The 14456-nt window shown below is 40.7% G+C and overlaps 1 protein-coding gene across 1 annotated transcript in view; it reads right to left on the bottom strand.

The window, feature by feature from the left end:
* RRAS2 (RAS related 2) overlaps positions 1 to 14456 on the bottom strand; it is a 369972-nt gene that overhangs the window by 40021 nt on the left and 315495 nt on the right. The window contains exon 4 of the mRNA XM_085648118.1: positions 5791 to 5899. Coding sequence (XP_085504244.1) covers positions 5791 to 5899 — 109 coding nt within the window. The remainder of the gene's footprint in view (positions 1 to 5790; positions 5900 to 14456) is intronic.

Raw genomic sequence — 14456 nt, 5'->3', positions numbered from 1 at the left:
CATATATACATATGGGGGTTACACAGGATAGCAGGACATTTGTCGTAGGCAATGTATTCTGGAGTTTTCATTACATAAATGTAAGAAAATACATTTTATACACTTCGCTTTATGTCTGATGGGGATTCTGGGTAAGAGAAGTAGTTGGCAGTAGGTTAAATCATATATTCCAAGACTCGCTTTGGCCTCTAGATTTAAAAAATATTTTGGTAGTGTTGCCTGTGGAGAGGCTGATCACAGGCACAAATACTGTAGTCAGCATCCATTAACAAATTCTACATTTTTGGGGCATCTCGGACTGACATGGCTGTGATTTTGGTTCTAAACTGTCTGTAAAATGAATCCACTCACCAACCGCATGGTTTACTCTCCTAACTGAAGCAGTGTGGAAATACAGGATGACAGTATTGGCTGCTGTCCAAATATTTTGAAGTGATAAATTATGTAAATGTGAGGCAAATGTGTATTTTAACCCCTAGTACGATATTTGTTGGGCTTTGAGGAAAAAAACGTAGTTGGATCTATTCAAAGAAAACCATAGTGTGTTCTGCTGTCCCCCCCCCCCCCCCAAAAAAGAGAGTCTAGGGTTGGTAGGATTTCCCGGGTTTCGCTAACCGCAGCACAATTATCACAGCAATTCCTCATCATAAAAGTCTATGTTTTCAGCTTCTTTAACTCCATTGGCCATATTACATTTTGTTCCTTTCTTGATCCCATCAGTTAGACTCATTTACACATGTGGGGCACTGTCTTCATAGGAAGAATCGTCTGAACATGGTAGGACATTTTGTCTGTATTTTCACAAAATATATGCCTTCCTATTGCCAATGCAACAAAAAAACCCTTTGCAAGAATTCCATCACATTTACCTGGTATTATGGGCAACCCAGAATTTGTAGTAGCATAAATGACAAATCTAAACTCAGATTCTTGAGTACATTTAAAAAAAAAATGCAAAGATTTGTGCGATACCCAATTTCTATTAAGTTTTCATTATCAAGCAATGCATGGTTTGTACACAATGGAAAATCAGGATAAACCACATTCCGTTTGTTGGCTTGTGTATGAAAGGTCTTTGGACCAACTGCAAGCCAATAGATCTCTGTGACTAGACAAATCTAGTGATTAAACATTGGTCTGTAATACAAAAAGTTTCAGATGTTTCTTTTTGCCCCCATTGATGTTAATAATTTTTTAGATTCAACAATTACTTTCTTTGGACAAACCTTGAACTAGTTACACAAATGACCTCTTCCTGTAGCAGAATGTATCCTACTTTTAAAAAATGTACCGTTTACTGTGTAACTATGGGAACATACCTATTTCCCCGCATAGCTTGTAAGCAATTGAAATAACAAAAAAAAGGAAACCATGTCCCGCAAGTGCAACACTGTTTCTCTTTGCCTCTTTTAAAAAGCAGAAAAAAATAGATCAATGCACAGTAAACAAAATGCCGATTATACTTTTAGAAAAGAAACCACGTGACTAGTTCAAACAGCATTTTTCCGATTTTGTTTAAAAAAAAACAAAGTTTTACAACTTTTAGTTAATACCTTTGTCCCTATCATGCCGTAAATCACCAATATGTAGTAAGAAAGAATTTAAATTTGGCTTCAAAATCAGTTGAGAAAATACGTTATAAAGTTTAAATACAAATTGTTCCAAACGTCGACAAAATTGCTCAACAATAGGTCTGAGAAGGCGAGCCTTAGCATTAAAAAGGTTAGAAGAAATTCCAGCCTTGCTTAATGGCATTCTCTTTCTTGAGCTTTGTAAACCTTTAACAAGTCAAACATAAAGCTATAACCCATAATCTAATTAGATGCGGAGGTAACTTCGGAACTCTACTGCGTATAAATCGCTAAACAAATCATGCGAACATTAGCACTGTTAAGATCTCTGGCTTCTGCTGTGCACTTTGGTGCCTGACCGGTTAGACCATATGTGGAAAGAATGAAAAAAATTACGAGAACACATTCTTGGCATTTAGAGAAAGATTATCATTAATATGCCACCGCATGCATACAGGCACTGAGCCAGTCCCTGCAGTCACAGGACACCATCCATTCATCCTTTTTATTCCAAGCATATTTAAAAGAATGTGTTTTTTATTCGCAAATGGGTGATGGTCTTAAATAAGGCGTTTTGAATATTAATACATCCCTGCTGCTACTGTACAAGTAGACACTGATGACAATTTCTTGACACAGGGGCCGAGGAGCATTAATCAGATTTCACATTTTGGACAAATTGAAACCATTAATGATAAACACAGCCGAAAACAACTCAGAAAGATTTAGTTAATGGAGTGTAAACTATATTTTTATTTTTGGTGGCCTATTGCAAGAAGCAGACGAGTGCACACTGTAACCCACGACTCACTGCCCTTAGAGTACCAAAGTTAGCAGGTAGTTTAATGAAATGCAATGGATGGCGAGAAAACGAAGCTCTACCTTGCTAGTGATTACCCGACAGGCATTTTAAAAGGGGAAAGGATCCAGAGATGTGGGTGAACCGAAATGTTGTATATGGAAAAAGTGCACTTGTGCTGCCAAATGTAAAAAAGTCATGAACAACTGTTCAATAAAATCTGTTTAAAAAAAAAAAACTATATTTTAATTTTATCAAGCATGGATATTGCTGATGGGTGACGTAAAGAAGCGTAAACTGCTCTAAAAGTCTCTAGATCTAGTGAGCTGACTCCACAAGAAGCACACATTGCACCCTACAGTTTACACTGCTAACATGAAGCATGTGCAAGCTAAGCAATCTGTGAGAGACACTAGTTTGTGCATCACATCAACTGAAATCATGTGCCGGCACGAAATCAATCTATTGAATTGTAGGCAACAAAAATACAGAGGACTTGGTCTCTTAGGAACCCAAACTCACTTAGGAGAATGTGGTGTTCTATTTGGGCTAATCCACATTCCTCGCTAAACAGGGAGATTATTAATGATTGCCTCGCTTGTGAGAGAGACATTAATATCTCCAGGTTTGATTATACCAAAATAGAGCTAACGAAGTTGGGCAGGACATCTCTATTCATCAACTCTTCCTCCATGCATAAACAGATGTTTTCTGTGTTAAACCCGCTTAAGGCTAGGTCGAGAGCTCTGAGGGAGGACCATGAATATAATAAACGGACCGTCATGCAGAGATTCACAGTTCCCTTTCCATGGAGCCTTACCTTAAGTAGAATGATGGCTCTTGGAACAGGCTATAGCTCACTAGGTTCAGGCTAGGTTTTGTGAGGTTTTCCCCTTGGCCAATCTGAGCCCTCCAAAGTCTTGTTATGCCCATGTGATGACTCCTCCCCACAAAGCCTCCAGCATTTTACTTTCTTCTGCAACTTTTTTAATGACTATCAAAAAGTTTTAAAATCAGATTATATGAAAGTGGGAGATTAGAAATTCTAGATCAGCGTTTGTGTATCTGACAACAACTAAATTCCCCATCTAACTGCGTCAATATCTGTTCCTTTCTAAAGTGTGCAGCCATCAGAAGGAAATCATCAATGTTTTAACTGGAAGGTCTCATTCTTTGATGGAAGTCACATTCATTTTAATGAACTTACCTTGTGATTTCGGCACACTGCTCTGCACTTTATACGTATCTACCAGTTATGTAAGTTAACAGCCAGTGTGTAATTTATTGTTTGTTATTTGACCAATCCATATATTTGTGGAGCACAGTTGTTTGTTGCTGGTTTCTATCTAGATTGTAATGTGATGGATTATGATGCTCATTATGTGTGCTTTTATGGTTATATTTGTGCCAGAAATAAAGTGAATTTCAAATAGGAAAATGACTACCAAAAATGGCAACCAAAAATCTCTATTGTCATTCTTGACTGCCTAAAATCTCTCAATAATTGTCAGATTTTTCACGCCACCTGGCATTCGCAGAGACAAAGAAGCACTGCCAAAATGTGTGTTGGTGTTCCCCGACTACACAGGACACGGAGTATGTGATCTGCTCAAGACCATAGGTTTCCTAGGCCATCTTGCCTCTCTGGCTGCACGTGGATGATCAGTTAAGATCTAGCTCAAAATAGAGTACATAAAATTCAATTTAGGTAAAGTGCAACACAATTATACCAGCTGAACATCTAGCCAGGATTGTTAGTTTTTGTAAAGACATAACAGTTTAATGTTGATGCAAAACAAATATTTTAAAATTTAACAAAATGTCAAACAAGCAAGCGCACAAATCAAAATACACATCTAAAAACGATAAAATACAATACAGCAAATAAACATTCATGGCCCGGAACAAAAAAGAAAGCTAAAGTGGGGGATGGGCTACCCTCTTTTTCAGGTCGAGCCTAGAGCCAGCGCACATGCACTGCTCTGCGAGACTTATTGTACAGGAGTAGGAATGGAAGCCCCGCCCACTATCTGCCCATATTTGCCATTGGCTTGTGTCATTGTCGGTCCTAAATGCTGGCTTCTGATTCGTCAATAGGCTTGTTAATCCCTCCTTAGTACCGCCTCTTCTTCATTTGTGACCTCCTATGGCGACTGGCCCCTTTACTTCGGTTGTTACCAAGTATGTGTTATTTAGATTGTGAGCACTATTTTCTTTAATGAGGTTCTCCTAATGCAGGCATGAAATGCTTTGGTTCCTTTTTTACTCCCCATCCTCCTTGCAGTTGTCATGCCTTCTCCCCCCACCCTCCCGTTGTCCCTGCCTTCTTGCCCCTCCACCCGCCCGTTGTCTATGCCTTCTCCCACCCACCTTTCCTCTCGTTGTCCGTGCCTTCTCCCCGCCCGCCCACCCTCTCGTTCTCCGTGATCCCTACCATTTGCAATGCAATAGGTCTCGCATGAATACGAGACCTACTGCATTGCAAATGCTTGTTTTTTTTCTTTCTGGACAGTACCCATCCCCCATCTTGCAAAGCTATTCATATATTTATATATATATATATATTTATTTATTAAGTCTAACAACAGGTGTACTGTGCTACCACCAGCAAACTATATTCCATTTGCAAAAAATCCGCTGTTTGAAAACTGTATGTGAATAGATTTTGCAAGAACTTATGCAAACATTCCTGTTCCTCAAATAAGAAAAAGGGAGGTGGCCCAACATCCGCCCCAGGCCGCTGGTCTTACATTAGAGGGGTAGCCTAATGAGCACAACCCCTGGGTGCAACTATTGCATTCCATGACCTATAATGCTATCCATGCATTGGGAGTTATGGGGCTTCCCCTTAAGAAGACAGGGTGGTGAAATGGAGAATCTCCTCATCCCGGGGCACACCAAGAGTGTCCTTGAGGAACAGCGGAGCACCAGATTTTTATGGGCATGCTCCCTTAAGATTATGGGTCCTACAGGCTTTTGTCAAACAGCAAAGAAATTACACTGGAACTTTTGAAAAGTACGAAAATGACAGACTTCACAGCTGCACAGATAGACCGAGAACTTCATCCCAAAAAATCATGCAGATGAATTCCTCATATAACCACTTCATTATATTAAATGATGCTGCTGAGGTACAAAACAAAATGCAGGTGTATCTGCCATGTCTAGCGAATCATTAGCATGTAAGTTCCTCAAGGTCAGGTATGGTGATTATTACAACAAAACTGTAGAACTGCAAAGACATTTATGTGTATGTACAATCCACTTTGTAATCTTACGGCATCACCATAAGAGTCAAAACAACAGCAAACTAACCACACAATAAACTACTTCATGCTTTACATTAGCCATTAATCATATTGTATATTTAGAAAGAATACAGAATGTCAAATATGCCACACTGAGCGGTCCAGACATTACCTGTCTTTGATGGTCTAGGTCTGCCTTATTACCAACGAGAATCATGGGAAATTCATCACGATCTTTCACTCGTAGTATTTGTCTTTGAAACTTGTACACTTCTTCAAAACTAATTAAAAAAATGAATTGGCAGATCAATTTGATGAACATGCAAATAAATCACATCAGCTGCCCCTACTTCCAACATATAGAATTCAAAACAGACATTCATAACTGCATATCTACTTTATAATCCTAATATTTTACACATTGTGAGACCTGATCCTACACTTACTGGAAAAAGGCAAAATCAAAGTTAACCCAAAACATGAAACTTTTATAGAACACTTACATTTTTATTGCAAGGCCTTCTTTATTTGCCTTTTCAGGGATGCAACTCTCTATTTGTGAACAATTAAGAGTCATGCTCAGTTTGGTAAACAGTAAAAATAGTATTCTGTTAACTTAGCCTCTGCTCTCAGCCATTTTGCCTGCAAACCCCATTTTGTGTTTCTCCGGGGGCTTTCTGATTTAGAAATTGTGAGTTCACTGAAAGCTGGTCATACTGATAACATTCGTGTGTCAGAGTAAGCTGCCCTGCACTGCCCTGTCCTGCCGAAGGGCCTACGTGCACAGATGTCTAAACTGTTAGGCCACCAACGCCTGTAACCTCCCTTCCTTATCTATGAAAGTGACGTGGGTAGGGGTTTAGCAGGATTGTAAAGTACAGCATATAGGCGTTGTGTAAGGGGGTTGTGTGAGCATTATGTAAATAGCCACAAGAGGGTTATGTAAAGTGTGATGTAACCATGACTAAGGGGTTTTCTAATGAACTCCTATGGTACCCAGACAGTATAAAAGGCAGACCACAAGCTGTTCTAGTTCGTTCCCTCTCAGGTACTTGTAGTGTCTGTACAACGGAGCCATCTCATGAGATATAATAAATTTGTGTTTATTCCCACTCGAGTGTCGATCCTCATTTACTGAACCCGTAGACAGAAGAGTGTCCCTGCAGCGGTGAGACTGATAAGAATCTCATTTCTACAATTGGTGCCCAACATTGGGCTCCATTGAGGGACACAGCTGGACCAGAAGGAGCTCGTTTCGACAGGACAGAAACACTGAAGGGGTGCCCCGCAGATTGAGACTTATTCTCGCGGACAAGGTGATTTTCAGCTTCTCGACCTGACCTTTGTGGCGGCGGTGTTTCTCAACTGGGGTTTTTCGGTTGCCATTTTGGAGGTGATCTATTGATCTGAGGTGCAGCAGGTGGGAGTCGGAGTACTGCGATCAGGTAGGATCGAAGTGGTTGTCTTTTTGGGGATTTTGTTTGAAAAAGTCATTTGCAAGTGCCTTTAACAGGTAATGTGAGAATTTTTTCTAATCTTTTGGTTTTGGTATAAGAGTCTCTTAAAGCTATAGTTAAGAAGCATTTGGTAAACATGCCTGTTTTGAGCACACTTTGTGCACTATGTTGTTGCCGCAGCAGAAAATATGTTTTAGAGGAAAGATAGCCAGCGCCTTTAGAAGGCACTCCGAATTATGAAATGTACATTAAATATGGTATTTCTTCCATACTGTTTAGTGCATTATGGAACAAATATACAAAGGCCGATGCTAGTTTACAGTGGCCACTTCATGGTACCTTTGATTCAAATAAATTGCAATATATAGAGGAACAAAGTTTCAAAAAGAAAAGTAGGCATAGTATGTGATGCTTTAGGATTATGGAAAAAATATATTAAACAGAAACAAATTAAAGAAGCAAAGGATAGGAAGAAAGCTGAAGAGCATACTATTGTGCAGAAGATTAGAGAGCTCCAATTAAAAATGCAAGAAGTGTGTAGAGTGATGAGAGACAATTTAAACTTCAATTGCAGAAAGCATATGTGACTAAGGAAGAAGCAGGACATAAGGGTTTAGAAGAGGAGGATTCAGAATTAGAAGAAATGCTTTGTAGACCAGCCTTCCTCCTTATTCTTCGAATCCCGTTGGAAATAATGCAGTCCCAATGGTGCCTCCCGAGTTACTTCCAGTAGTTCATCAAATGTATCCTCCATTGCCTGCTGCCAACCCTGTTCTTGATAGAAAGACTGTAGTTCGTACCCCCCAACTCCTAAACGACGTCATAGATCTATCCTTACGGAAGAGGACTAAGTGGCATTTTTGGCTAGGGTTTGTGAATGGGTCCGGGATGACGATATACGATTGGACGAGGTTTTTACGACTTTGACACAATATCCACAAATGACTCAGCAGTATGTTGTAGGGGAAATGGCAAATTAACCAATAGAGGACTGGAGGACTAATATGAATGAGGAAACTCCTCGAGAATTAATTAGGATATGTAAAAGGACAAATGAAGGACCACAGACCGCTGCTCCCCTTAAAGTAGCGGTAGAAGATATATTTACTCAGAAAAGAAAACTTAAGAGGCTCATATCAGCCTCGACTAAAGCTTTCCCTATGCGAGAAGCGACCCCCATGGTTCAAGCAGCCGTAGGCAATGGTCAGGGTGTTAACGCGGCTGGGTTCTGGTTCCAATGGATTTATTACCCTTGGAAGCGATCAGATATATCGGCCCTTAAAACTTCCTTGCCTGACCCTAAGAAAAACCTGAGTGCATTTTATGATGAATTAAATGCTGCCGTAACTTCTTGAGTTATGACTTTAGTTGATATTGAGATGTTTTTCGGCTTGATATTGCCCTCTGACCTTTGACGTATGGTCCGCAAACAGGACCATGTGGCCTTTGGTGGTACTTGGATGCAATTACAAGGAGAAAAATATTGATAGGAAAGCGGGGCAGAAACCACCACAGCTTATATTAGATTTACTGGGTCACATCATTACTTATTTGAAAGAGCTAGTGCCACCAAAGAAAATATAATGGGCAAAATTGGTAGCCTGCAAACAAAGGAGAGATGAGCCAGTCCCTGACTTTTTATACAAGGTTTGAAACGACATTTCATGACTATAGTGGTCAAGACACAACTTCTGATACAGGTTAACACTTATTTGTAAACAAATTTGTAGCCAACTTGTTACCTGAAATTTCACAGAAATTAAAGGTAGCTGAAAGTACGTGGGCTTCCTCTTTCCCGCCAAAGATTTTGGATATGGCACAGTATTATGAGAATCAAGTAAATCAAGCGAAGGAGAAAAAAGAGGGTGAAAATAAGGAATTGAAAACGAAAATGTTGTTGAAACAGATTTATGGGCCACAGAGAGGTAGAGGTCGTGGAGTATTTAGAGCTGACCTCCCAAGGAGGAATATTCAAGACTCTCAGGCATTTGGTCCGTTGGGTTGGAATCAATGTGCATATTGTAAACAGGACGGACATTGGCGATATGAATGCCCATTGCTTCATGAACAAGGTAGAGGTACGGGACGAGGAGTGCAAAGGGGTCCTGAACAGCGCCCCAGTCCTAGTAAAGGCAGAATTATTTTGACAATCCTGCCCCAATGAAAGCCTTTTATGCAGATGATTTCAGTGCATCCGATGCCACGGGTATGCACTTTAAGTAGGACAGCGTAGGACGAGGGGAAGAATCTGTTTCCATACCGAAAGATCAGACAGGCTCATATGTTACTGCTAAAATATTAGGGATCTCGCAGAAGTTTCTGGTGGATACTGGGACTACACAAAGTGCGCTTTCTAAAAAACTGATCCCTGGGACTCCCTCGTCTGTCCATAATAACCTGTCCGTAGGCTTTGCTGTAAAGCCTATTCTTAGTCCTATGTCAAAACCCCTAGATCTTACTATTGGACCGTTTACTGTCCAGTCACCATTCCTTCTTGCACCAAATTGTCCTGATAATTTGCTAGGTCTCGACTTACTCAAACATTTCCATGCATGCATTTATTGTTCACCGGATGGTGTATGTTATGTTTGGTAAGCCGATAAGTAATAGGAAGTATGTTATTGATGACGTCTCACATGCATTGTCCACTGTTCCGCCTTCTGTGTGGGCAGAGGGTGATACTGATGTAGGCTTATTGTCTATTGAACCGGTGCATATTCAGGTTAAACAGAATGCTGTCTTGCCCCGCATACCTCAGTATAAAATATCCCAGGAAGACGAAAGCGCCTTAGTTCAGATTATAGAAGATCTTATTGTAAAAGGAGTAGTGGAAGAGACTGATAGCAATGTTTGTAACAGTCCTATCTTGCCTGTTTTGAAGCGTTCCATTTCTAAAGATAAAGAAAAAGTTTATCGCTTTGTAATTGATTCGCGTGAAATCAATACAATAGTTGTGCCAGTTTCCCGAAGTTCCAGATATTACTACTTTATTGACAATGATTCCAGCCACAGCTTCTGTTTTTTCGGTAATAGATCTTAAAAATGCGTTCTTTTCCATTCCCATTGCACCCTCTAGTAGGTATTGGTTTGGTTTCTCAATTAAAGGGCGATCATTCCAATTCTGTCGTGCTCCTCAGGGGTATCCAGAAAGTCCGAGCATTTATAGTCAGGCCCTTAAACGTTAACTTGATACCTTGCAGTTACCCCTAGGGGCTTCATTGGTACAATATGTGGATGATCTGCTGATAGCAGCCAACACCACTGAACTTTGTATTGAGGCTACCTTGCTTTTTTTGACTCGCCTTGGAACATTGGGACACAAAGTATTGAGAAATAAATTGCAGTTTTGTCGACCAGAGGTTACCTATTTAGGTCACCTCTTGTCAAAGGAGGGAAGAACGCTGACGAAAGACAGAATTCAGGCTGTCATACACACACTTAATTCCTCAGACGCAAAAGGACGTTAGGGCATTGATTGGCATGGCGTCCTATTGTCGTCATTGGATCCCGAATTTTTCACTCATTATTAAACCTCTCCTTGCCCTTTCAACAAAAGATACCCCATTTCCTTTGCCCTGGTCCTTTGAGTGTCAGGATGCATAACAGCAACTTCGAGCAGCGTTATGCTCTGCACCCGTATTGGGAACACCCGATAACACAAAACCATTTTCTCTTTATGTACATGAACGTAATGGTTGTGCATTGTCTGTCCTAACACAGCCACACGGGGACAAACAACACCCATGTGCCTACTTTTCTGCAGTTCTGGACCCTGTGGCCAGGGCACTCCCTGGTTGTCTGAAAGCTGTGGCAGCAACTGCCATTTCGATCAGGCAATCATCAGGACTTGTACTGGACCACAAACTGACAGATTTTTGTTCTCCATTCAGTATTATTGAATCAAACTAAGACACAACATTTGACGAGTGCTCGTCTTACCAGGTACAAACTCACTTTTTTAGCACCACACAACTCTTAAACGATGTCTGACCCTAAATCCAGCTACCTTGTTGCCCTTGCCTTCTGAACAGTCTAGTGATATACACGATTGTATTTTCACCACTGAAGAGAAAACTAAAGGTCGAGTGGACCTCACCGATACTCCTTTGTCTGATGCTCAGGGTGAATTATATGTAGATGGGTCCTGCTTTAAGTTGCCTGATGGCACTACGACTGCAGCTTACGCCATCACTACGCTGCACACAATTGTGGAGACGGCTCAAATCCCCTATAAGTCCGCACTGGCCGCCAAACTTATTGCACTCTTGAGAGCTTGTGAGCTTACTCAAGGACGGTCTGTAAATATCTATACAGATAGCCAATACGCCTTTGAGTTGCACATAACTTTGGACGCTTGTAGCAGGAAAGGGGGTTCCAGACGTCACACGGAATAAGGATCCAATATGGAGAATTAATTCAGAATTTATTAACTGCATTACCACTACCAAAGCAGGTGGCTATTGTTAAGTGTAGTGCACACCAGAAAGTGGTAGATGTGTGAAAAGGCAATGCTTTTGCAGACAGTACTGCAAAAGAAACAGCACGTAGCCAACAAGAGAAAATGTACGTAATGTACTCTTCTGCAGAATAAATCTATGATGTCAATAATGAAATCAGGGAGATTCAACAGATGGCAACAAAAGAGGAAAAAGAACAATGGGAAAGGACAGGAATATTGGAAAGTGAAAATTGTTGGAGAAGAGGGCCAGATGGGGACAGGTGGAAATTGCCCAGTTCCTATGTACTACCGTTTGTCACTATGGCACATGGCCTAGCACATGTTAGTGCAAAAAGTATAGCCACACAGATAGAGCAAGTATGGGAGCATCCAGATTTAAGGAAAACAGCTGAACATCTTGTTAAACACTGTATGGTATGTTTGCAACACAATCCGGGGAAGGGAGTGGCTGCCCCAAAAGGAGGGTTCTCTCCGCCTAGTGCGCCATTCGAAGTCCTGCTGATGGATTTCATAGAACTGGAAAGGTGCAATAACCTTAGGTATGCCTTGGCTATAGTATGTGTTTCTATTAAGTGGGCGGAGGCATAACCAACGAAAGATAATACTGCACTTACTACAGCTAAGATCCTTTTGAAGGAGAATTTCCCCCGGTTCGAAATTTGTAAAATTTTATGGAGTGATAATGGACCTCATTTTATTGCACGTTATATAAAATTAATATCTGAAAGTCTGGGCATACGTCAGAAATTTCATGCTGCTAATCACCCACAATCTGCTGGTTTGGTGGAACGCTATAATGAGACTTTGAAACTTAAACTAGCTAAGGTGCAGACCTCGATAGCGCTTAAATGGCCTGATGCTTTGCCATTAGTCCTTATGTCCACACGAGCAGTGGCATATAGCAAGTCCGGCCTTACGCCGTATGAAGTGGTATTTGTAAGGCCAATGAATATATTGGGTCCCCCACGTCCTAAGAAAATGAGAGAACTTGAGTACCTTATTTTGTTAGATTACATAAAGGAACTTACAGACGATCTCTTTGATTCATCAACAGGTGCGAGACTCACTTCCTGACAATTCTGAAGGTCCTGGGCATTCGTTACAACCCGGCGACTGGGTCCTGACAAAGAATTTTCAGCGCTCGAACAACTTGGAAGTTCGTTGGAAGGGGCCGGAACAGGTCCTCTTGGCGACACGAACCGCAGCCCGAGTTACGAACAGAAGGAATTGGGTCCACGGCTCGCACTGCAAGAAAGTGCCAGCCTATTTGACTCAAATTACAGAATCTGAGAACGCAGCAATTGCACACAATATTCTCAATATTCTCAGCAACGAAGAAAAGACGGATCAGTATTTTACCACACCTGAAGAATTGCTTTTTACTGATCAAACGACAGCTGGGAGAGAGAGGTACAATCTGAGACCTCGTGTCATCCACTGAGCGAATACTTTGAAAAGAGGGTGCGGTGAGTCTGGTCCGGTTAGAGGGCCTACTTGGCAGAAGACTCTGTTCTGTAGAAGCGGCCAAACTAGGTTTGGTGTGGTTTGTGGTGTGGATATCCTGAATCCGGGGAAGAACCCAACTTTTTGAACTACTTATTGATTAGTGGTAAAATCATCTGTCCTACAGTTTTTGAATGGAGAGAATTCAAGGGGTTTTGGTGCAGAGAACTCCTGACACTATCTGAGTGCTTATTAATTTACTTTGCCCAGGACTGGAAGTAGAGTCAGAACTTGCCACCTCTTGCCCAGGAACCCGGTCAGAAGCAAGATTGCAATTGTTTGTCTTGGCCCAGAACTTGAGTTCCCTGACTTTTCCCAGACAGGATTTTATAGGAGACTGGATTGCATCCTTTGAAAGAGGCAGTATATCTAACGATCCTTGAGGCCATAGGGGACGAACTAGTGGACGATTTTTCTTGAGTACTTGTTATATTGATATCCTTTTTCATTGCTATCATTGAACTACAAGCCTTCAACGAATTTTTCTTTTATAGTTTGGACTTTGTTGAGGTGAACAAGTGTTGTTGATTTAAATATTTGCTTTTTCTTTGAACATTCCCCATTGACTGATGTATGCATTGGACTCAAATTATAGACTCTTTTGAAAAAGAACATTTTGTGCAACGTTTTTAAGAGACAATACAATTAAGAACATTGTTGGTTTTTTGGTCATTAAATATGGAGGAAGAACATCAAGATATTCAACACCAGAAGAAACGAAGACAGATGTCTATTTATTTAGCAGCAAGTTTAATTAGTGTCATAGGAAGGTGTGTTATAGCTTGGTTTTTACATGTAAAATATCCTGTGCACATGTTTGTATCTCCAACACCCACACCTTTCGAACATTACCATTTTACACTGTCACCGTTAGATGAAAGGCATAGGCTTTCTTACAAGAATAATAAATGTATTTGAATGTTACAGTATACCCACAGCATTACTAATATTTCTAATTGTTGGGTTTGTGGATTTTTACCAGCACACCAGGGGGCAGGGGGAACTCCTCTTATTCCACTCCCATTCTCTCACAATGGTTCTTGTCTTGCTTGGTTTGCACTTTTGTGGGGTTCACAAATTAGGGTGTTTCTAGTGCTGATGTAGGGGGTCTTAGTAAAAGATTTAATAAAGTATGTTATCCAAACGATGATGGTGATCCGCAAGCAAAGGGAACGGAATGGGAAATGGAGGAATATGCTAAAGGTAACTCTGGCACGAGATAGGTCACATGAGTTCCCATATGTGTAAAACGTTTTGGTCCCATTTTTGTAGGTAATAGTGATTGTAACACTGTATTGACTATAACAGGTCCGACCCTTAGTAGTTTTCTATCATCCCATAATACATATTTTATTTGTGGAAATAAGGGTTATTTCTATCTACCTCTAAGATGGTCAGGGATATGTTATGCATCTTTCC

The sequence above is a fragment of the Triturus cristatus genome, chromosome 3_2 (genome assembly GCF_964204655.1).
Source record: "Triturus cristatus chromosome 3_2, aTriCri1.1, whole genome shotgun sequence".
Taxonomy (NCBI): domain Eukaryota; kingdom Metazoa; phylum Chordata; class Amphibia; order Caudata; family Salamandridae; genus Triturus; species Triturus cristatus.
The sequence above is the reverse complement of the archived record's forward strand: the minus strand, read 5'-3'. Positions and strand labels throughout refer to the sequence as shown.